The sequence below is a fragment of the Scyliorhinus torazame genome, chromosome 14, assembly GCF_047496885.1.
Source record: "Scyliorhinus torazame isolate Kashiwa2021f chromosome 14, sScyTor2.1, whole genome shotgun sequence".
Lineage (NCBI taxonomy): Eukaryota > Metazoa > Chordata > Chondrichthyes > Carcharhiniformes > Scyliorhinidae > Scyliorhinus > Scyliorhinus torazame.
The window spans coordinates 78,719,479-78,740,952 of NC_092720.1; the positions used below are offsets into that span (position 1 = coordinate 78,719,479).

At 50.6% G+C, this 21,474-nt stretch overlaps 1 protein-coding gene across 1 annotated transcript in view; it reads left to right on the forward strand.

The window, feature by feature from the left end:
- The window catches only part of LOC140389828 (spermatogenesis-associated protein 16-like), a 370,821-nt gene that overhangs the window by 325,009 nt on the left and 24,338 nt on the right, over positions 1-21,474 (forward strand). The window contains exon 10 of the mRNA XM_072474394.1: positions 4,846-5,010. Within this exon, the coding sequence (XP_072330495.1) occupies positions 4,846-5,010 (165 nt within the window). The remainder of the gene's footprint in view (positions 1-4,845; positions 5,011-21,474) is intronic.

Here is a 21,474-nt window from a genome sequence, read left to right on the forward strand (position 1 = left end):
TGCTGCGAACGCCGTCTGGAAATCCTCCGAGTCTTCGATGAGGGAGAAGATCTCCGTGCTTACCCTCGAGTGCAGGACCTGTAGTTTTTGGTCTTCTGTGACCCGGCCGGTGGCCGTTCTGAGGTAGGCCTCGAAACAAGTCTGCCAGTGCTTGAAGGCTGCTGCCGCGTTCACTGCGTGGGGGCTGATCCTCAGGCATTCCTGAATGATCCTGAGCTCCATAGTCCTTTTTAGGCACGCTTAATAAATTGTAGCGCACAAAGACTCCGTGAGGCGAATAGAGTGAAGTTGATGAGGCTTTATTAAGCGTGTCTGTTCCCCCGCAGCTCGATAGTAGAATGGCCTGAGGGGGAGGACTCCGGCTTCTTATACTCCGCCTTCAGGGCGGAGCTAGAAGTCAACGGCCACCCAGGACCCGGGATCTGTCAGCCAATGACATTAGGGCTTCCAGTCCCACATGACCCCTAATACATACTACCACAGAAGGTGGGTCGACCTTTAGGGTCGCGAGGCCGCACACAGTAAGGGGTGGTAGGGGCCCACCGAATTTCAAGTTTAGGCTCTGGAGGTTACACTGGAAGTCCAGGCCGAGTAGCAGGGCAGCGCAGAGGTTGGGGTGGACGTAGAGGTGGAAGCCGCTGAATTCTACGCACTGGACCGTGAGTGTGATGATACAGTACCCCCGGATCGCCACGGAGTGGAATCCGAAAGCCAGGGAGATTCTTTGATTGGCGGGGTGTACCGCAAGGGAGCAGCGCCTTACCGTATCTGGATGGATGAAGCTTTCAGTGCTCCCAGAGTCCAGCAGGCAAGAGGTCTTGTGCCCATTGATCTTCACGCTTGTCGAGGCGGTGGCTAGATTGTGCGGGCGAGACTGGTCGGTCATGACCGAGGCGAGTCGTGGTTGGTCGTCGCTGGTGTCGAACGATGGGGGGCATGGGTCCTGAAACAATGGTGGTGCCCATGTGCCATGGGGAAGACAAGATGGCGGCGCCTGATGACCTTGGGGTGGACAAGGTGGCGGTGCCCACGGGCCGCACGTGGCGGGGGTTGAAAAAGATGGCGGCGCTCATGGGCCGCACGTGGTCCGAGAAGAGGAAGATGGCGGCGCCCACAGGCCACGCGTGGTCTGAGGGGGAGAAGATGGTGGCTCCTATTGTCCGCACGCGATGGGGGTCAGGGCAATAGCGGCGACTGAGCAGGCCTGGCACACTGCAGCGAAGTGCCCCTTCTTGCCGCAGGCCTTGCAAATGGCGGTGCGGGCTGGGCAGCGTTGGCAGGGGTGTTTCTGTTGCCCACAGAAGTAACATCGGGGGCCCCCGGGGTTGGCTGGCTGGCGCATGGCACAGGCGTATTGACTGTGTGAGGCCCCCGGTGGGGTGGCCGTCTGCGGAGTCTACGATGTATAGGAGGGGTGGGCCGCACGGCTGGGGGTGTAGGCCTGAAGATTGCGCGAGGCGACCAACATCGATAGCGCCAGTTTTTTGTTGCTGCGAGGTCGGGCGTGGCCCCCTCTAAAAGTCGCTGGCGTATGAGGTCTGACCCTATCCCCGTAACGAAGGCGTCCCGCATGAGGAGGTTCGAATGTTGCGTGGCCGAGACAGCCTGACAGTCACAGTCTCTGACCAGGGGAATTAAAGCACGCCTGAAATCTTCTACAGACTCAGCAGGGAGTTGACTGTCAGTAGAGAGTACGTGTCTGGTGAAGAGCGTGTTCGTCTGCTGGGCGTAATTCTCTTTCGGTAGCGCCATGGCTTCGGCGTAGTTCGGCACGTCCTGGATAAGAGGAAAGACGTTGGAGCTCAGCCGCGAGTAGAGTATCTGGATCTTCTGAGCTTCCGGGATTGGGTCTGGTGCAGACCTGATGTAAGCTTCGAAACAAGCTAGCCAGTGTTGAAAGTCATTTTTGGCGTTGATTGATTGCGGATCCAGCTGCAGGCAATCCGTTTTGATGCGGAGGTACTGAAAATCTTCTGGTATCTTCTGAAAATCTTAGAGTAATAAATTGATGCACAATCAATTGCACAGAGACGAGAGTTGAATACAATTGAGGTTTTATTACTCTAAGATGTGTGGCTTCCTACAGCAGCTGGCGAAATGGCTGCTGTATAGGAAGCACACATATTTATACTCCACCTACTGGACAGAGCGAGCAGGCAGGGACTACCCCCGTACCTGTAGTACAGGGCCTTACCACACATCTCCTAATATATACAACAGTGGTGATTACCACATGTACAATGACGAACAGTGCATTATGCCTGCTTTCCTTTCATTAGTAGACAATGTCATTATTCTGTGCCAAACCTCAATACCTCCTCTCTTCCACACATAAAATAGTGTGTTGATCCAGTTGCCTGGGACCAAGGGTTATCCCCTGACCACCTGATTTATGAATCCTGTCAGAAACCCAAGCACAGATGCTGCAGAATGCTAGCAAACACTTGCCTCCAGTAGAGTAGATATAATTAGCAGCCTTCTGAATCACAGATTATTTTGTCTTAACAGGTCTGGAGATGTTCTGCAGTATAGCGCCAACCAAATTACTAGGTTCATTGTCATCTGTTGCATGGCCCATAATTTTGCCCTGAAAAAGGGGCACCTAAGAAAAAGAAGTGGATTAACAGTAGGAGGAAGATCAGCAGGAAGACAAAGATGGAAATAGAACAAGAGCAATCAGTCTCATCTGCTAAAACCATTTGCCAGAAAGTATTTAAGAGCGGTTCAGTTGAATAATCCCTCCTTCCCCAATATATCAGCAACCCTTCCTAACAACCCTTCCTACCATCCCAAGATACTTAGACACACATCACATGAATGCACTGAAAATATATACTTTCTTGGGTATTGTATGCACATCATCATGAATTTTAAGATCAACAGCTAAATTAAGAAAACGACAAAAGAAAATGAAGCTGGTTTGTTAGTCTTAATTAACAATTGTGGACTAATAAAAGCATTGTGCAAAGCCCTTGTGCTTGACTAACTTCAAGACGATTCCCCTGTGGCTACAGCTTGGGAGATGGAAGGCTGCTGAACTTCCACTGATGATATTTGGAATGGCAGTGATGGGTGACCTCAAGGAGGCTATATAGGACCTATTTGCAGACTACAGAATGTCAGTGTAGGTTGGGACTGCCTAGCACAGCTGACTGACCGTAACGAAGAAGGGCACTGGCTAAGAAGCTACTTGGGGAAGCAGATGGGCCCTCATTCTGAGAGAGGTCATCATGATGACACCTGTGATACTCCCAGGGGACTGAGCCTCACTATGGCCATTGCTGTTCACAGGAACATGTTCAGAGATGGTTTGGTACTTGAAGCCCTTTCCATGCACTTTGTGCTTAAACCACAGGACATACTCAAGAGGTCAGCATTCTGAACTTCCATCGATGCCACTAGAGATCCCATCACTCTGGGTCCAACTGCTGACCACCAGCACCATGACTGCATAGTTTCAATGGCATTTGTGTGCCAAGCTACAAATTGGGACACACAAGACACATCAGTAGATACAATTAGTGTGAAATATGTAATTATGTGAACTTTGTAATATTTCAACTAGACATTGGAAACCTGTTTGGAGAAACACTATTGATTCTAAAATTTTCAGATGAAAAGTTTTTTTTAAAAGAAATTTTTTGAGTGATTTCTGGGGCTAAAGATAGTATGGCACCACCTAGTGCCTAGATTACAGAATTACTGTGTGATGCAATTACATACACAGGGTAGGATTTACTGACCACCCAGCCGCGTGTTTTTTGGCGGGGGAGGTGGGGCCGTCAGCGGGATCTACTGGTCCCGCAATTGCCAACAGGATTTCCTGTCGACAGCAGCCCTCGTCGCTGGGAAACTCATACGCCGGCGTAGGACCAGAATTTCCCGCCGGCATGAACAGCTGGTAAATCCCGCCCACAGTTTCTGTTATAAATTGAGACATTGAAATTTTTATTAACTTGCAAATTATGAAAGGTTTTGATGGAGTAGATAGGGAGAAATTGTTTTCATTAGCTGGAGGATCAGTAAACAAAGAACACAAATGTAAGATAATTGGCAAGAACATTGGCAGGGTGGGGGCACAGAAAGAAGATGAGCGCTTTTTTATTACGTGGCAAGTTGTAATGATCTTGAATGCAGTGCCTGAAAGGATGGTGAAAGCAGATTCAACAGTATCTTTCAAAAGGAAATTGGATAGATAATTGAAAAGTAAATTTTCAGTTATGCAGAAAGAGCTGGGTGCGAATTGGATGGCTTTCAAAGGGTCCTTTGCTGTGTGATTTCATGAACAGTGTGCTGAAATGGTGGCAAGAGTAAATTAGATTTTGTACAGAGGAAGTGATAACAGACACAGATTTTTCTAAAATAATATATGCACAAAAATTAATCAGACAAGCGATTTGGACCCCATTTGTCCGTACAGGATTCAATCCCAGAGTTACCTGACCTACTGCACCACCTATTCCACCACTCCAAAACATATTTTCACATGCTTTCACATCTTTTATAAGCACAAGTTATATGCAGTATGAAACTATGGTTTTACATAGAATATCACAATTTTATAATTATGTTGAAATACGTTCCTTCTATGCCCAAGATTGAATTTATAGATGTACAAAGAATAATTAATTTTAAATTTTAATTTTGTTACTTTTTTTTGCAAGGTTGTGAGACCAAGCATTCAGAATTTTAAAAAAAGGAAAATAACTTACTGGTATTTAAATTCAATATACTTACCATTAATGGGAAATGGTCATCTAGATAGTTATTCTACAAATAAGTTGACACTGATCTGAAATATTTTGATATCTTCTCTCTAACATGTCTTTTTTTGATGAGGGTCAGGGGGGGATTTGCCCTGGTGCAGGTGTACTCGAGAAACTACAGTATGCCAGTTACCTGAGTCAGCTAAAACGTATGAAGGAGCAAGCACAAGTGATTAACCAGACAATTGCAGAACTAGCCACTATGCCCTATCTGCATGAAATGAGTCAACATGAAATTGAACTGGTAAAACAACTTCCTATATATCTTTTGTTGTAATTGTTCCTATATTTAAAATATGCTATTTCCAAGATCAACATTAGACTGTGATAAAGTAATGTTAAGAACTATTTATGTTTCACTTTCATCAGAGGCAGGGACATAAAACTGGCAGTATCAGATCAGTGACATCCAGATCTTCCTTTCCAAAGGAAAATTGGGTGAGCTGTGGAATGAGTGGCCAATCTTCACCCCACATATTTTCTTTCCTGGGGTAGTTTTATTGTAGTATTACATAGAGTGCAAAGAATAGAATCAGGCCATTCAGTCCAACCAGTTCTGCCTGTGCTTCCGCTCCATATGAGCCTCCTGCCACCTCTCTTTATAGAGCATCAGCAGAACCTTCTATGCCGTCTCCCTTGTGGTTACCTAGTGTCCTGTAAATGCATTTATGCTATTCACCCTAATTACTCCTTGTAATAACAAGCTCCATTATGCTTTCTTGTAGATATCAGGATGGAAGTGAGATGTCCGTGTTGCCTGTCGGGTCTCAGGTGGCTTATGAGCCCTATCTGAGCCTTACAGGCTCCTTTTCAATGAGGACATAGGTTGTCAATCAGCAGAGATTGTCAGCTCAAACAGCTGCCCTCCTTTCCTTCTCTCTCACCATTCTTTTCTCAGGGGCTGCTCTTGTTGATTGGAAATCACATCATTTTTGATGATGAATTGTCATTTTGGTTGCAATTGGGCATCTGCTTCCCTTGTACTGATGTTAATAGTATAGATTTTCATGGAGATTGTCTGAAATGTTTCTGTTGGCTACTGTGGTAATGGGATCCCTGATGCTTCACCCATTTTGATTTGTGCATTCTGATGACATGCCTAATCCATATGTTTCATCCATTTCAGCTGATATGAGATTATCGTGAAGAGGTATACCACCAAATCCAATGTGATGACTCAGCCTTTGGTAAATTCTGTACTGTGTCTTGGAGGGTATGCACGTGTTTTCGTCTTTCCTTCCATTTTATTCACAACGGCCTTCCATGACAGCATTGGTGCTGTTGTCCAAGCCTGAATTCCATGGAGAAGCATAGGAAAGACCACAGCCCCCATGTGGCCAGGTTGCCCTACAATGATTTAACGCCTTTCAGGCCATTAATAGATCAGGGTGGGACCACAATTCCCCACCTGCGAGGAAGTCCTACCTAAAAGATCTGATGGCCAAATGACAACAGCAGTATCGGGAGGGATGACCATTCGAAAACTCATGTACAGAATTTACCAAAGGCTGAGCCATCACATTGGATTTGGTGGTGTACCTCTTCATCAATGTTAGCTTTTTGAGATAGATAATTTCCAAAATGTGGTAAGTGAGGGATATTTTGATGGTGGTAAGTGAGGGTGGCATGGTCGCATACTGGTTAGCACTGCTGCATTACAACCCCAGGAACCCGGGTTCAATTCCGGCCTTGGGTGACTGTCTTGTAGAGTTTGCACGTTCTCCCTGTGTCTGCATGGGTTTCTTCTGGGCATTCCGGTTTCCTCCCACAATCCAAAGATGTGCAGGTTAGGTGAAAAGGCCAATTTAAATTGCCTCTTAGTGTCCAAAGGTTACAAGGATAGGGCGGGAAGTGGGCCTGAGTAGGGTGTTCTTTCAGAGGGTTGGTGCAGACTCGATAGGCCGAATGGCCTCGTGCACTGTAGGGATTCTATGATTTTCTAAATTTCAATTGAAGGCGTTGGATTCAATAAATTTGGTGTGAGTTTTTCTTTGGTCTTCCTGATATTCAGGACAAGTCCCATGCTCTTGTGAGCTTCAGTGAATATATCAACTATCTATTGTAGTTTTTCTTCAGAGGAAGCGTTAACTTATGCATCGGCAGCCTACAGTAACTCTATTACAGAATTGGTTATTGTTTCGGTTATGATTTTCAGCCAGCTACAATTGAAAAATTTACCATCATTGTAATAAGTGTTTAGTAGACAGCCTATCTGTAGTAAGTTGCAGAATTACTGCGAAAAAGATAGAGAGTAGTTTTGGTGCAAAGACATACCCTGATTGACAATTGTTTTTGACATTGGTCAGTGATGGAACCATTGCATAGTACTGTTATTTGCGTAATGTCATGTAGGAGATGGATAATGTTTATATATACCCCTGCAACACCTTCCACATTCTGATTACTCTATCAGTAAAGATGCTCCTGAATGCTCTATTAGATTTACCAGTAACTACCTGATGTTTAAAGCTTTTACTTCCGATTTCCTCCACCGATCTCCCCTCTTTCAAAATCTTAAAAGATCTCTAGCAGGTCAGCCCTCAGCCATCTCTTTTCTTGAGTAAAGATCCCCAATCTCAGTTCTTAAATAATGCTGAAAATAGAGACATAGGGCACGATATTCCCACCATGTTGCACCAGGTGCCAATCCTGATAAGTCGGGTAAATAGTGGGAGAGGTTGAAAATAGGATTCATGCCTGGTGGCGAGCCGAGCGTGATGCGCCCGACGTTATCTTGATCACGCCCTTGTTGGGCCCTGCATCTGTGTACCTAGGTCTGTGAGATCCTGGACAGGTCTCCACTCGGCACCTGGAATAATAATAATCTTTATTAGTGCCGCAAGTAGACTAACATTAACACTGAAATGAAGTTACTGTGACAATTCCCTAGTCGCCACACTATGGTGTCTGTTGGGGTACGCTGAGGGAGAATTCCCAATGTCCAATTCACCTAACAAGCATGTCTTTAGGGACTTGTGGGAAGAAACCGGAGTACCCGGAGGAAACCTACTCAGACACTGGGAGAACGTGCAGGCTCTGCACAGAGAGTGACCCAAGCTGTGAGCCGAACCCGGGTCCCTGGCGCTGTGAAGCACCAGGGCTAACTACTGTGCCGCCCACGGGGACCCCGTCGCATAAAGGTTCAGGGTGGCCATCACCATTACGGTCATCGGGAGCGGGTGTCCTCCCCCTTGCCCCCACGGTGTCAGGTGTACCATGGTGTGACTGATATGTCGCACTGTCTCCCTGCTCAGTCAGAGTCTGCATGCCAGGTCTGGCAGGTCCTCGAATGACAGGCCCTGCCGGTACACACAAGGCCTCATGTAGCGCCGCCTCCTCGGCCTGTTGGGCAGCTGGATCTCCATCCTGGACGCTGCCTCCTTTTCCTCTTCGGCACACTCCACTGCTGCACGGTCCACTGCTGCAGTTTCCAATTTGAGCAACTCCAGCTCATACAGCCGCAGTGCATCACCCGAGGCTGCGGCAACTATCAGAAAGGCCACCATCGCTAGTTGAATTCCACTATCTATTGTCTGCAGGGGGTGAAAGACCAACATATTAGCATGGTGCGAAGCCCCCTTGCTCAAACAGGTCCACCGGGCTACACCGGTTGGCGCTGGGGGCTCCGCCCCTGCATGTTCCCTACCCCTTCGTACCCCTGGCTCCATCCCTGATCTCCCCCACCCGGAGGCGCCGTAAGGTCTCAAGTGGGTGTTGTCCTTCGGTGAGCCGCCTGATGCCCCGGCGGTTGGCAGACGGGTTGGAGGGTGGTGTGGTGGTGGGTGGGGTGCGGGAGGAGGAGTGGGTTGGGCACCCATGAGGCCAGTGTCACACTGCAGAACCAGGGGCCAAGGTGCATGGTCAGTGGGGTGCGCAGCAAGAGCCTACCTTGCAGGCCACGGCAACGGCGGTCCGTGGCTGGACACCGCCCCAGTCCCTTGGGGGTCACCCTGGCCACATGGCCTGTTTCCCTGTCACCCTACCCCTTCCCCCGGTCCTGGCAAGGCCCCCCTCACCCCAGCCAGCCCTGCCAGTGTCTGGCCAGGCAGCCCACAGTTGTACCTCTCTGTGTCCTACCTCCTCTCTCTCTCCCTCATTTGCCATGATGTCAGTTTCACAATTTTTAAAAGCACAAGTGAATTGCGACGTCGGGTACTCTGAGGCGGAGAATCCCAAAGGTCTCGGAGAATACCGGGTCAGGCCCGCTAATGAAATGCAAACGGTGTTTACTGTACGTGTGTTCCGGACCGCATTGAGGCCACTGTCGAGGTGAAAGAGAATTGCGATTTGGCCTCAAATCAGGGCCTGCTGCGATTTTGGCATCGGAACTGATTCTCCGCCCATTTGCGTTTCGCAGTTTCGCCGTCAGCCGCCCAGTAATTTTTACTTCTTTATAAAAATGTTTTTATTCAAGTTTTTCATTTTATACAATGCAAAATTAACAAGTCTGTGTACACCAGATACAATTTACAGAAGCCAAACATTGGAAATAACCCCCAAACCCTAACTCCCAAACCGACCCCCCCCCCCTTTCGTTTTTGCTTTTTTATTTTAAAATATTTTAATTTAATTTTCACATCTGTTCACTATACAATAGGTGAGCAAGATGGTTCGTATGTACAATTTACATGTTCCCCTTTCATCTGGATAAAAGCAATTTACTGCGGATGCTGGAATCTGAAATAAAAGGGAAAATGCTGGAGAATCGCAGCAGGTCTGGCAGCATCTGTAGGGAGAGAAAAGAGCTAACGTTTCGAGTCCGATGACTCTTTGTCAAAGCTAACAGACAGAGAAAGTGGGAAATATTTATACTGTGGAGTGAGAATGAAAGATGAGTCATAGCCACAGAAACCCAGGGAAATGGGGTGCTAATAGCCGCAGAAAGCAAGGGGGAAGAGTGCTAATGGCAGTCCCCAGAGAGAACAAAAGATGTGGAAGGTCAAACGGCAGAGAAACTAACATTCGAGGATGAACTGTAGATGTGGGGGGAGGGGAAGGGGGAAGCAAAGAGGAGAAAGGTTAAGGAAAGGTGGATAAGATTGGGGGGGGGGAGGGGGATTAAATATATATTAAGAAAGAAAGAAATGGTAAAGGACAGTTAAAATGAAATGGGATGAAAACAAATGGGTCGAGGTGGGGTAGAGCTGATCATCTGAAGTTGTTGAATTCAATGTTCAGACTGGAAGGCTGTTGCGTGCCTAACCAGAAGATGAGATGTTGTTCCTCCAGTTTGTGTTGAGCTTCACTGGAACATTTCAGCAGGCCAAGAACAGACATGTGGGCATGGGAGCAGGGTCTTTTGTTAAAATGGCAAGCAACGGTCTCCTCTATATTGGAGAGACCAAACGCAGACTGGGGAATCGCTTTGCTGAGCATCTTCGGTCTGTGCGCATTCAGGACCCTGGCCTTCTAAACCAATTGCCTGGAGCAGACATGTGCAAGCTTCCTTCTCTCTCACTACCTATCTCCAACTGCAAGCTTCTCTACCTTCCAAGGCCCCAATTGCTAAGCAACCCTGGACAGCCTACAGCTTGTACTGCTGGTTTATTTACCCGTTATACCATCGCCCTGCTCTCTAAACATAATAGAATCACAATTGAAACTGAAACTGATCCCCACACATACAAGCACGTTTGCCCAGCATGAATCTAACTGTAGGTTTTACCCTGTCATGTACACAAACATTAAATTAAACCCACTTAAAGCGATGCCTTATTTCTAATGTTTAGCAATACAAATATAAATCCCTTAAAACTACCTTTCGTTGCATTTCCGGTGGCGGCTATGGAGGAGTAAGTCGCACATTTGGTTGCTCCCGCTCTGGTCGGACTTTTGGACTTTTCCCCCGTTTTTCTACCGGACTTGAATTGTAAAACGGATGTTAGTGGCAATTGTTTACTGAATTCTTTCTCCTCTTTGCTTCCCCCTTCCCCTCCCCCACATCTACAGTTCATCCTCTGATGTTAGTTTCTCTGCCATTTGACCTTTCACATCTTTTGTTCTCTCTGGGGACTGCCATTCAGTGCATGGAGAGAAGGACTAGAAGTGTTCGTAAGGGCAGAAACAAAAAGATAGAGAAGGCGTGGGCTGTAGCTGCAACAGAAGACAGCATGGCGGAGGTTCGGACCTCTGGCTTGTCGACCCATCAGTCTATGGGGCAGCTGATGCAAGTCATTCAGGAAGGCTTTGCTATGCAGAAACAGGACTGCTTGGACCCGATAAAAGAGTCGATTGAGCGGTTGGAGCATAGATTGGACACCCAAGATCGGGCAATCCAGAAGGTGGAGAAGGCGCTGGCTGAGCAGGAGGAACATCAGACTGCAGTGGAGCTGGAGGTGGGGATGCTGAGGGACCAACAGAAGAAGCTCCTGGAGAAGGTGGAGGACCTAGAAAATAGGTCCCGCCGGCAGAACCTAAGAATCGTCGGACTCCCAGAGGGGTCTGAAGGAATGGACGCTGGGGCGTACATCGCAGACATGTTTGTGAAGCTGCTGGGGGATGGGGCATTCTCCCGGCCCTTGGAGGTGGATAGGGTTCACAGAGCACTTGCGACGGAGCCGCGAATGGGAGACACCCCCCCCCCCCCCCCCCCCCCCCCCCCCGTGGGCAATGGTGGTGAAATTCCACAGGTTCTCGGATAAGGAGCTCATTCTACAGTGGGCCAAGCAGACACGGAGCTGTAAATGGGACAATAGCATCCTGCAGGTTTACCAGGACCTGAGTGTAGAGGTGGCCAGGAGGAGAGCAGGCTTCAACCAGATCAGGTCGATCCTTTTTAAGGTGAAGTTTGGACTGTTATACCCAGCCCGTCTCTGGGTCTACTTCGAGTCGCCTGAGGACGCGTTGGACTTTGCGAAAAAGAAAGGGCTGGTGATGGATTGAGAACTTTTGAACTTGGCTGCAACGTTCATATGTTTGGGTTTTTTTCTTTTTGTTTCTTTGTTTTTGCAATAAGTTTCTCGTTTTGCGTTTCATGGAAGATGTTTGTGATGCCTTTTGCATTGATTCGGAACCAGAGGTAGAGCTGAGTAAGTTAAGGTTTTCATTTGCACTGTTGGGGGATGGAGGTATGCTTGTTTTGATCTTGGTGTTTTTTCTTTTTTTTTATAAATATATTTTATTGAAAATTTTTTCCCTGAACAACATTTTTCCCGCTTACAAAACAAACGAAACGATAACAATAACAAGGCAGAATTTTTTAACTTTTTAACAATAATAATAATAATAATAATACACAAGTAACAAAACCTCATTCTCAATTGACCTATATTCAACTAAACCTCCTCCCCCCCCCCTCCCCTGGGTTGCTGCTGCTGGTCATCTGTTTTCCCTCTAACGTTCCCCTAGGTAGTCGAGAAATGGCTGCCACCGCCTGGTGAACCCTTGAGCCGATCCTCTCAGGGCAAGCTTTATCTGCTCCAGTTTAATAAACCCCGCCATATCGTTTACCCAGGCCTCCAGTCCGGGGGGTTTCGCCTCCTTCCACATGAGTAGGATCCTGCGCCAGGCTACGAGGGACGCAAAGGCCACGACATCGGCCTCTTTCGCCTCCTGCACTCCCGGCTCTTCCGCAACTCCAAATATAGCTAACCCCCAGGTAGGTTTGACCCGGGCATTCACCACCTACGAGATCACTCCCGTCACTCCCTTCCAATATCCTTCCAGTGCCGGGCACGCCCAAAACATATGTGCGTGGTTTGCCGGGCTCCCGCCACACCTCCCACATCTGTTCCCCACTCCAAAAAACCTGCTCAATCTTGCCCCCATTATGTGTGCTCTATGTAGCACCTTAAATTGAATCAGGCTAAGCCTGGCGCATGAGGAAGAGGAGTTTACCCTGCTTAGGGCATCAGCCCACATACCCTCCTCTATCTCCTCCCCTAATTCTTCTTCCCACTTTCCTTTTAGTTCGTCCACCGACTCCTCCCCCTCTTCCCTCATCTCTCTGTAAATCTCTGACACCTTACCCTCTCCGACCCACACCCCTGAAAGCACCCTGTCCTGTATCTCCTGTGTCGGGAGCCGCGGAAATTCCCTCACCTGTTGTCTAGTAAACGCCCTCACCTGCATATATCTCAAGAAAATTTCCCCGGGGTAACTTCTACTTTTCCTCCAATGCTCCCAAACTCGCAAAAGTCCCATCTATGAATAAATCTCCCACCTTCCTAATTCCCAACTGGTACCAACTCTGAAATCCTCCATCCATTCTTCCTGGGGCGAACCTATGGTTGTTCCTGATAGGGGATCCCACCAAGGCTCCCCGCACCCCTCTCTGTCGCCTCCACTGTCCCCATATGTTCAGTGTTGCCGCCACCACCGGGTTCGTGGTGTACTTTTTAGGTGAGAGCGGTAGCGGTGCCGTCACCAGCGCCTCTAGACTCGTCCCTTTACAGGACCTTCTCTCCAGCCTTTTCCACGCCGCTCCCTCACCCTCCATGATCCATCTACGTATCATTGCCACATTGGCGGCCCAATAATAATCTCCCAAGTTCGGTAGTGCCAGTCCTCCTCTGTCCCTACTGCGCTGAAGGAACCCTCTCCTTACTCTCGGAACTTTCCCTGCCCACACAAAGCTCGTAATGCTCCTGTCTATTTTATTAAAAAAGGTCCTGGTGATTAAAATAGGGAGACATTGGAATACAAATAAGAACCTCGGGAGGACCATCATCTTAATTGCTTGCACCCTGCCCGCCAGCGATAAAGGCTGCATGTCCCACCTCTTAAAGTCCTCCTCCATTTGTTCTACCAGCCGTGTCAGATTAAGTCTGTGCAAGGTTCCCCAGCTCCTAGCGATCTGAATCCCCAGGTATCGGAAGTTTCTTTCCACTTTCCTCAGCGGTAAGCCTTCTATCTCTCTACTCCTGGATACGTCCCCTGGATGTATCACAAATAATCACTCTTCCCCATGTTTAACCTATATCCCGAAAATTCCCCGAACCTCCTCAGAATTCGCATAACCTCTATCATCCCCCCCGCTGGGACCGACACGTATAACAATAGGTCATCCGCGTATAACGAGACTCTGTGTTCTTCTCCCCCTCTAGTCACCCCTCTCCATTTCCTGGAGTCTCTCAACGCCATGGCCAGAGGTTCGATTGCCAATGCAAACAACAATGGAGACAGCGGGCATCCCTGTCTTGTTCCCCTATATAATCGGAAATACTCCGATCTATGTCGACCTGTAACTACGCTTGCCGTTGGTGCCCCATAAAGTAGCATAACCCAGCGAATAAACCCGTTCCCAAACCCAAACCTCCTTAACACTTCCCATAAATACTCCCACTCCACCCTATCAAATGCCTTCTCTGCGTCCATTGCCGCCACTATCTCTGCCTCCCCCTCCACTGAGGGCATCATTATCACCTCTAATAGTCGTCGCACGTTAACATTCAGTTGTCTCCCTTTTACGAACCCAGTCTGGTCTTCGTGCACCACCCCCGGGACACAGTCCTCTATCCTCGATGCCAGCACCTTTGCCAGCAATTTGGCGTCCACGTTCAATAGTGAAATAGGTCTATAGGACCCGCACTGCAACGTATCTTTGTCCCTCTTCAAAATTAGCGATATCATCGCCTCCGACATCGTCGGAGGCAGAGTCCCCCCTTCCCTGGCCTCATTGAACGTCCTCGCCAACAACGGGGCCAACAAGTCCACATATTTTCTGTAGTATTCCACCGGGAACCCGTCTGCCCCCGGGGCCTTCCCTGCCTGCATGCTTCCCAGTCCCTTAATAACCTCATCCACCTCAATCGGTGCCCCCAGGCCTTCCACCTCCTGCTCCTCCATTTTCGGGAACCTCAATTGGTCCAGGAACTGCCGCATCCCCTCCTCTCCCTCTGGGGGCTGAGACCTATACAGTTCCTCATAAAAGGTCTTAAACACCTCGTTTATCTTTCCTGCCCTTCGCTCAGTGTCTCCCCTTTCATCCCTAATTCTTCCTATCTCCCTCGCTGCTGCCCTCTTTCGCAGTTGGTGCGCCAACAGGCGACTAGCCTTTTCCCCATATTCATACCTCCTCCCCTGTGCCTTCCTCCACAGTACCTCCGCCTTTCTGGTGGTCAGAAGGTCAAACTCGGTCTGGAGTCGTCTCCTCTCCCTGTACAGCTCCTCCTCCGGGGTCTCTGCAAATTCCCTGTCCACCCTTAAAACCTCCCCCAGTAGTCTATCCCTTTCCTTGGCCTCTGTTTTCCTTTTGTAGGCCCCAATAGAAATCAGCTCTCCTCTGACCACCGCTTTTAGTGCTTCCCAGACCACTCCCACAGGGACCTCGCCCCTTCGTCATTGACCTCCAGGTATCTCTCAATACACCCCCTCACTCTTGCACACACTCCCTCATCCGCCATCAGTCCCACATCTAATCGCCAGAGTGTTCTCTGCTCCCTGTCCTCTCCTACTTCCAGGTCCACCCAATGTGGGGCATGGTCCAAAACCGCTATGGCTGAGTATTCAGCTTCTTCCACCCTAGAGATCAACGACCTTCCTAAAACAAAAAAATCTATCCGGGAGTACACTTTATGGACATGGGAGAAGAAGGAATACTCCCTAGCCCTGGGTCGAAGAAATCGCCATGGATCCACTCCCCCCATTTGGTCCATAAACCCCTTAAGTACCTTGGCCACCGCCGGCCTTCTTCCGGTCCTTGAGCTGGATCTATCTAGCCCCGGGTCCAGCACCATGTTGAAGTCCCCTCCTAAAATCAAATTTCCTGCCTCCAGGTCCGGAATACGCCCCAGCATCCGTCTCATGAACCCCGCATCGTCCCAATGTGGGGCATACACATTAACCAACACTACCTCCATTCCCTCCAGCCTACCACTCACCATTACATATCTACCTCCACTGTCTGCTACCATGTTCTTTGCTTCAAATGCTACCCGTTTCCCCACCAAAATGGCCACCCCTCTGTCCTTTGCGTCCAGCCCTGAGTGGAACACCTGTCCCACCCATCCTTTCCTTAGCCTAACTTGGTCCGCCACCTTTAGGTGCGTCTCTTGGAGCATAGCCACGTCTGCCCTTAGTCCTTTCAAATGCGCGATCGCTCGGGCCCTTTTTATCGGTCCATTCAGGCCTCTCACGTTCCACGTGATCCGCCTCACTGGGGGGCTACCTGCCCCCTCCCTTGTCGACTAGCCATTACCTTCTCTAGCCAGTCCCATATCCCGCCTCCGCGCTCCCGCTCGCTCCCCCAGCGTCGCACTCCGCCCCCGACCACCCACTCTTTAGCCATTTCCTTTTGGATTTCCGCAGCAGCAACCCAGTTGTCCCCCCCCCCCCGCTAGATCCCCATCTAGATTGATTGCTCCCCCCATATCACTTCCGTAAGTCAGCTGACTTCAACTGACCCCGGCTACTCCTGCTCACTCCTCGGCCCCCCCGGTGTGAGGGAACTCCCATCCGCCTTGCGCCTGTTTTCCCGCCTTATTCTTTCTGGCACGGGAACATCCCTTTACCTAACCCACCTCTTATGGCGCAGCTCCCTTTCCCCTCCCCCTCCCCTCCCTATTCTTCAACTATGTCCCGCCTTTCCCCCCTCACCGGCGCCCACATTTCCCCAGTGTCCCCCCCCTTCCCTGTTTACTTCTCGATTCACTTTCACCATAACTTTAACAAAAACAATAACAATAACAATTCCCTGCAGCATCAGTCCCTCAGTTCCGGTCCAGTTTCTCTTCATTGATGAAGGACCATGCTTCCTCCGCCGTCTCAAAATAATAGTGTCTCTCCTGATACGTGACCCATAGTCTTGCCGGCTGCAGCATCCCAAACTTCACCTTCCTTTTGTGCAAAACCTCTTTGGCTCGGTTAAAGCTCGCCCTCCTTCTCGCCACCTCCGCACTCCAGTCCTGGTATATCCTTACCACAGCATTCTCCCATCTGCTACTCCGCACCTTTTTAGCCCATCTCAGGACCTCTTCTCTGTCCTTAAGGCGGTAGGATCGCACGATTATCGCCCTCGGTGGTTCTCCCGCTTTTGGTCTTCTCGCCGGGATCCGATTTGCCAATTCACCTCCATGGGGCCCGCAGGGGCCTCAGCACCCATCAGTGAGCTCAGCATCTTACTTGCGTACGCTCCACAGTCCACTCCTTCCACGCCCACAGGGAGACCTAGTATCCTAAGGTTCTTCCTTCGCGCTCCATTTTCAAGGGCCTCAATCCTGTCAGCACACTTTTTATGAAGTGCCTCGTGCGTCTGAGTCTTAACCGCCAGGCCCAGGACCTCGTCCTCAATACCTGATACCTTCTGCTCCATCACGCAAAGCTCAGTCTCCTGGGTCTTTAAAGTCTCTTTAAGCCCCTCAATTGCCTGTAACATCGGGGTCATTACCTCCTTCTTCAGCAGATCCACGCACCGTCTCACAACCTCGTCCTGCTCAGGCCCCCATGTCACCTGCGATCCCTCCGCCGCCATTTTGTTCCACTCCCTCTGACCTTCTGGTTGCCGATTCTTCGGGCTGCAGCCGCCGCCGCCGGTTTTTCCTTCGTCGTTCGGGGGGGGGGACTCCCTTCCCACGCACCTCTCACCGGGTTTTTCGGCCGGCAAAGTCCCCGTTGAGGCTCTTAAAAGAGCCCGAAGGTCCGTCGGAGCTGGAGCCGCCGAAACGTGCGGCTAGCTCATCCTTGCCGCAACCGGAAGTCCTTGGTGTTTTTTCTGTTGGGCAATTGTGTGGGGATTGTTTGATGCTGGAGTTTGTTTGTATGAGTGGAGGGGGGGGAACAAGAAGTGGGAGATTATCTGGCGCCGGGGATAGGGGCCACCAAGCTAGCTGGGCGTGCTAGCTCTCGGAGGCGCACTGGGGGGTGTGCATATGTTAGGTTTAGTAAAGGGGTTGGGTTACAGGGTGTTGTTACGAGGGGGGAGGGGGGGCGAATGTTTTGCTGACGAGGGAGGGACTTGGGCTGAGGGACAGAGAGGAGGTTGGGGACGGGGGCTGCCTGGCGATGGACCAGTGGAGGTGCGGAGCACGGGCTGGAGGCAGGCCTAAAAAAGGGGATAGCTGATCGGCGGAGGGGCGGGGGGGGGGGGGGGGGGGGGGTGCGCAAATGAGCCCCCCAACTAGGCTGATCACCTGGAATGTTCGAGGGTTAAATGGGCCGGTCAAAAGGGCACATCTTAGGGGATTGAAGGCGGACGTGGTAATGTTGCAGGAGACGCACCTTACAGTAACGGACCAGGTTAGACTGAGGAAAGGCTGGGTCAGTTACGTCTTTCACTCGGGACTAGATTCAAAGACTAGAGGGGTCGCGATCCTGATCAATAAGCGGGTGGTGTTTGAGGCGGGTAGAATAGTCCCGGACGTGGGAGGTCGGTACTTTATGGTCAGTGGGAAGCTAGAGGGGGTGCAGGTGGTGCGCCAAATTGAGATGATGTGGAGTTTATAAAGAGGATGGTAGGGAAGATACCGGACCTGGACTCGCACAGGTTGGTCATGGGACGGGACTTCAACACAGTTATGGACCCTGGCTTGGACCGGTCAAGCTCGAAAACAGGCAGGGTGTCAGCAATGCCAAAGGAACTAAGAGGGTTCATGGAGATGATGGGGGAGGGGGCGGTGGGTCCATGGAGGTTTGGGCAGCCGAGGATGAAGGAGTTCTCCTTCTACTCACACGTGCATAAAGTGTACTCCTGGATTGATTTCTTTATTTTGAGCAGGGCCTTGCTGGCTGGGGTGGTGGACACTGGGTACTCGGCGATTACAATCTCAGACCTTGCTCCGCACTGGGTTGACCTGCAGGTTAGTAAAGACAGTAATCAGCGCCCGCATTGGAGGTTGGATGTGGGACTTTTGGCTGAGGAAATGTATTCAGAACTACCTGCAGGTCAATGACACGGGGGAAATTTCAGTAGTGGTGGTGTGGGAAGCACTGAAGGTGGTGGTCTGGGGGGAGCTGATCTCGATCTGGGCCCATAGGGAGAAGGTGGACAGGGCAGAGACGGACCGACTGGTAAAGGAGATACTACAAATTGATAGGAGGTATGCGGAGACCCCAGAGGCAGGGCTTTTAAGGGAACGGCGGAGGTTACAGGCGGAGTTTAGCTTGCTGACCACAGGGAGAGCGGTGGAGCAGCTGAGAAAGGCGAGGGGGGGGGGATCTATGAACAGGGAGAGAAGGCCAGCAGAATGCTTGCACAGCAGCTTTGGAAGTGGGAGGCAGGTAGGGAGATAGGGAAAGTAAAGCACGGAGATGGGAACCTGATTGGTGATGCAGAAGGGGTGAATAAGGCATTTAGGGATTTCTACAGCAGGCGATACAGGTCGGAACCCCCTGGGGGGCCGGAGGGGATGAGGCACTTCTTGGAGGGGCTGAATTTCCCATCGGTGGACGGGGAGCGGGTAGAAGGGCTGGGGGCCCCAATCGGATTAGGCCCCGGGGCCGGACGGGTACCCAGTGGAGTTCTATAAAACTTTCTCTGGGATATTGGGGCCGGTGTTGATGAGGATGTTCAATGAGGCAAGGGAAAGAGGGGTGTTGACCCTGACGATGTCACAGGCAATGATTTCGCTGATTCTTAAACGGGACAAGAACCCGTAGCTGTGTGGGTCCTGCAGGCCAATCTCCCTGTTCAATGTGGATGCCAAGTTGCTGGCCAAAATCTTGTCGTCCAGAATCGAGGATTGTGTTCTGGACGTTATTTGGGAGGACCAGACGGGGTTTGTTAAGGGCAGGCAGTTGGTGGCCAATGTTAGAAGGCTGTTAAATGTGATCATGATGCCCCCGGACGGTAGGGAGGCGGAGGTAGTGATCGCAATGGATGCAGAAAAGGCTTTTGATCGGGTAGAATGGGACGATCTGTGGGAGATACTGGGACGGTTCGGATTCGGGTGGGGCTTTATTGACTGGGTCAGGTTACTGTACCAGGCTCCTGTGGCAAGTGTACGGATGAATAGGACAACATTGGACTATTTTAGACTGCACCGGGGGACGAGACAGGGATGCCCCCTCTCCCCACTGTTGTTTGCGCTGGCTATAGAGCCGTTGGCAATTGCTCTGAGAGCCTCGAGGGGCTGGAGAGGACTGGTCCGGGGAGGTGGGTGGGGTGGAGCACAGGGTTCTGCTCTGTGCGGATGTCCTGCTTCTGTACATTTCGGACCCAGTAGAGGGGAAGGAAGAAATCATGAGGGCTCTAGGGGAATAAGCTTAATATGGGAAAGAGTGAGATGTTTGTGGTCCAGGCGAGGGGACAGGAGAGGCGACTGGGAGAGCTACAGTTTAGGTTAGTAGAGGGAAGCTTTAGATACCTAGGCATCCAAGTGGCGCGGGAATGGGACCGGCTGCATAAATTGAATCTGGCCCGGCTGGAGGACGATTTTCGGAGATGGGACGCGCTTCCGTTGTCTCTGGCTGGGAGGGTGCAAACGGTGAAGATGATGGTCTTCCCGAGATTCCTATTTGTATTTCAGTGTCTCCCCATCTTTATTCCGCAGTCCTTTTTTAAGTGGGTCAACAGAGTGATCACGGGCTTCGTCTGGGCGGGCAAGATCCCGCGAGTAAGGAAGTTAATGCTCGAGCGGAGTTGGGGAGAGGGCGGGCTGGCGCTGCCAAATTTTAGCAACTATTACTGGGCAGCTAATATAGCCATGATCAGGAAGTGGGTGGTGGGGGAGGGGTCGGCCTGGGTGCGCATGGAGGCGGCTTCATGTAAGGGCACCAGTTTGGGAGGGTTGGTAACTGCGTCTCTACCGTTCCCGCCGGCACGGTACTCCACCAGTCCAGTGGTGGTGGCGGCCCTGAGAGTTTGGGGTCAGTGGAGGCGGCATGTGGGAGCAGTGGGAGCATCGGTCTGGGCCCCAATCTGTGATAATCACCGGTTTGCTCCGGGGAGTATGGTCGGGGGGTTCCGGTTATGGCGGAGAGCAGGGATTGAGAGTATGGGGGATATGTTCATAGAGGGGAGCTTTCTGAGTATGAGGGCATTGGAGGAAAAGTTTGGGTTGGCGAGGGGAAACAAATTCAGGTATCTGCAGGTGCGGGACTTCCTTCGTAAACAGGTGTCAACCTTCCCGCTCCTACCGCTAAGGGGATTCAGGACAGGGTAGTTTCCAGAGGGTGGGTTGGAGAAGGGAGTGTCTCGGACATTTATAAGGAGCTTATGGGGTCGGAGGAGACGCAGACCGAGGAGCTGAAGCGCAAGTGGGAGGAGGAGCTGGGAGGTGAGATAGAGGATGGTCTATGGGCGGACGCGTTGAGTAGAGTCAACACGTCCGCAACATGTGCCAGGCTCAGCCTGATACAATTTAAGATTGTTCACTGGACTCACATGACAGTGGCCCAGATGAGCAGATTTTTTGGGGTGGAGGACAGGCGCGCAAAATGTGCGGAAGGACCGGCAAACCATGTCCACATGTTTTGGACATGTCTAATGCTTAGGGGATTTTGGCAGGGGTTTGCGGACGTCATGTCCATGGTGTTAAAAACAAGGGTGGCTCTGAGTCCAGAGGTGGCGATTTTCGAGGTCTCAGAAGACCCGGGAATCCAGGAGGAGAAAGAAGCAGACGTTCTGGCCTTTGCTCCCCTGGCAGCCCGGAGACGGATACTATTAGCATGGAGGGACCCAAAGCCCCCGAAATCGGAGACCTGGTTATCGGACATGGCTAGCTTTCCCTGTTTGGGGAAAATCAAGTTCGCCTTGAGAGGGTCACTGTTAGGGTTCACCCGGAGGTGCCAACCGTTCGTCGACTTCTTTGGGGGAAATTAATCGTCAGCAGAC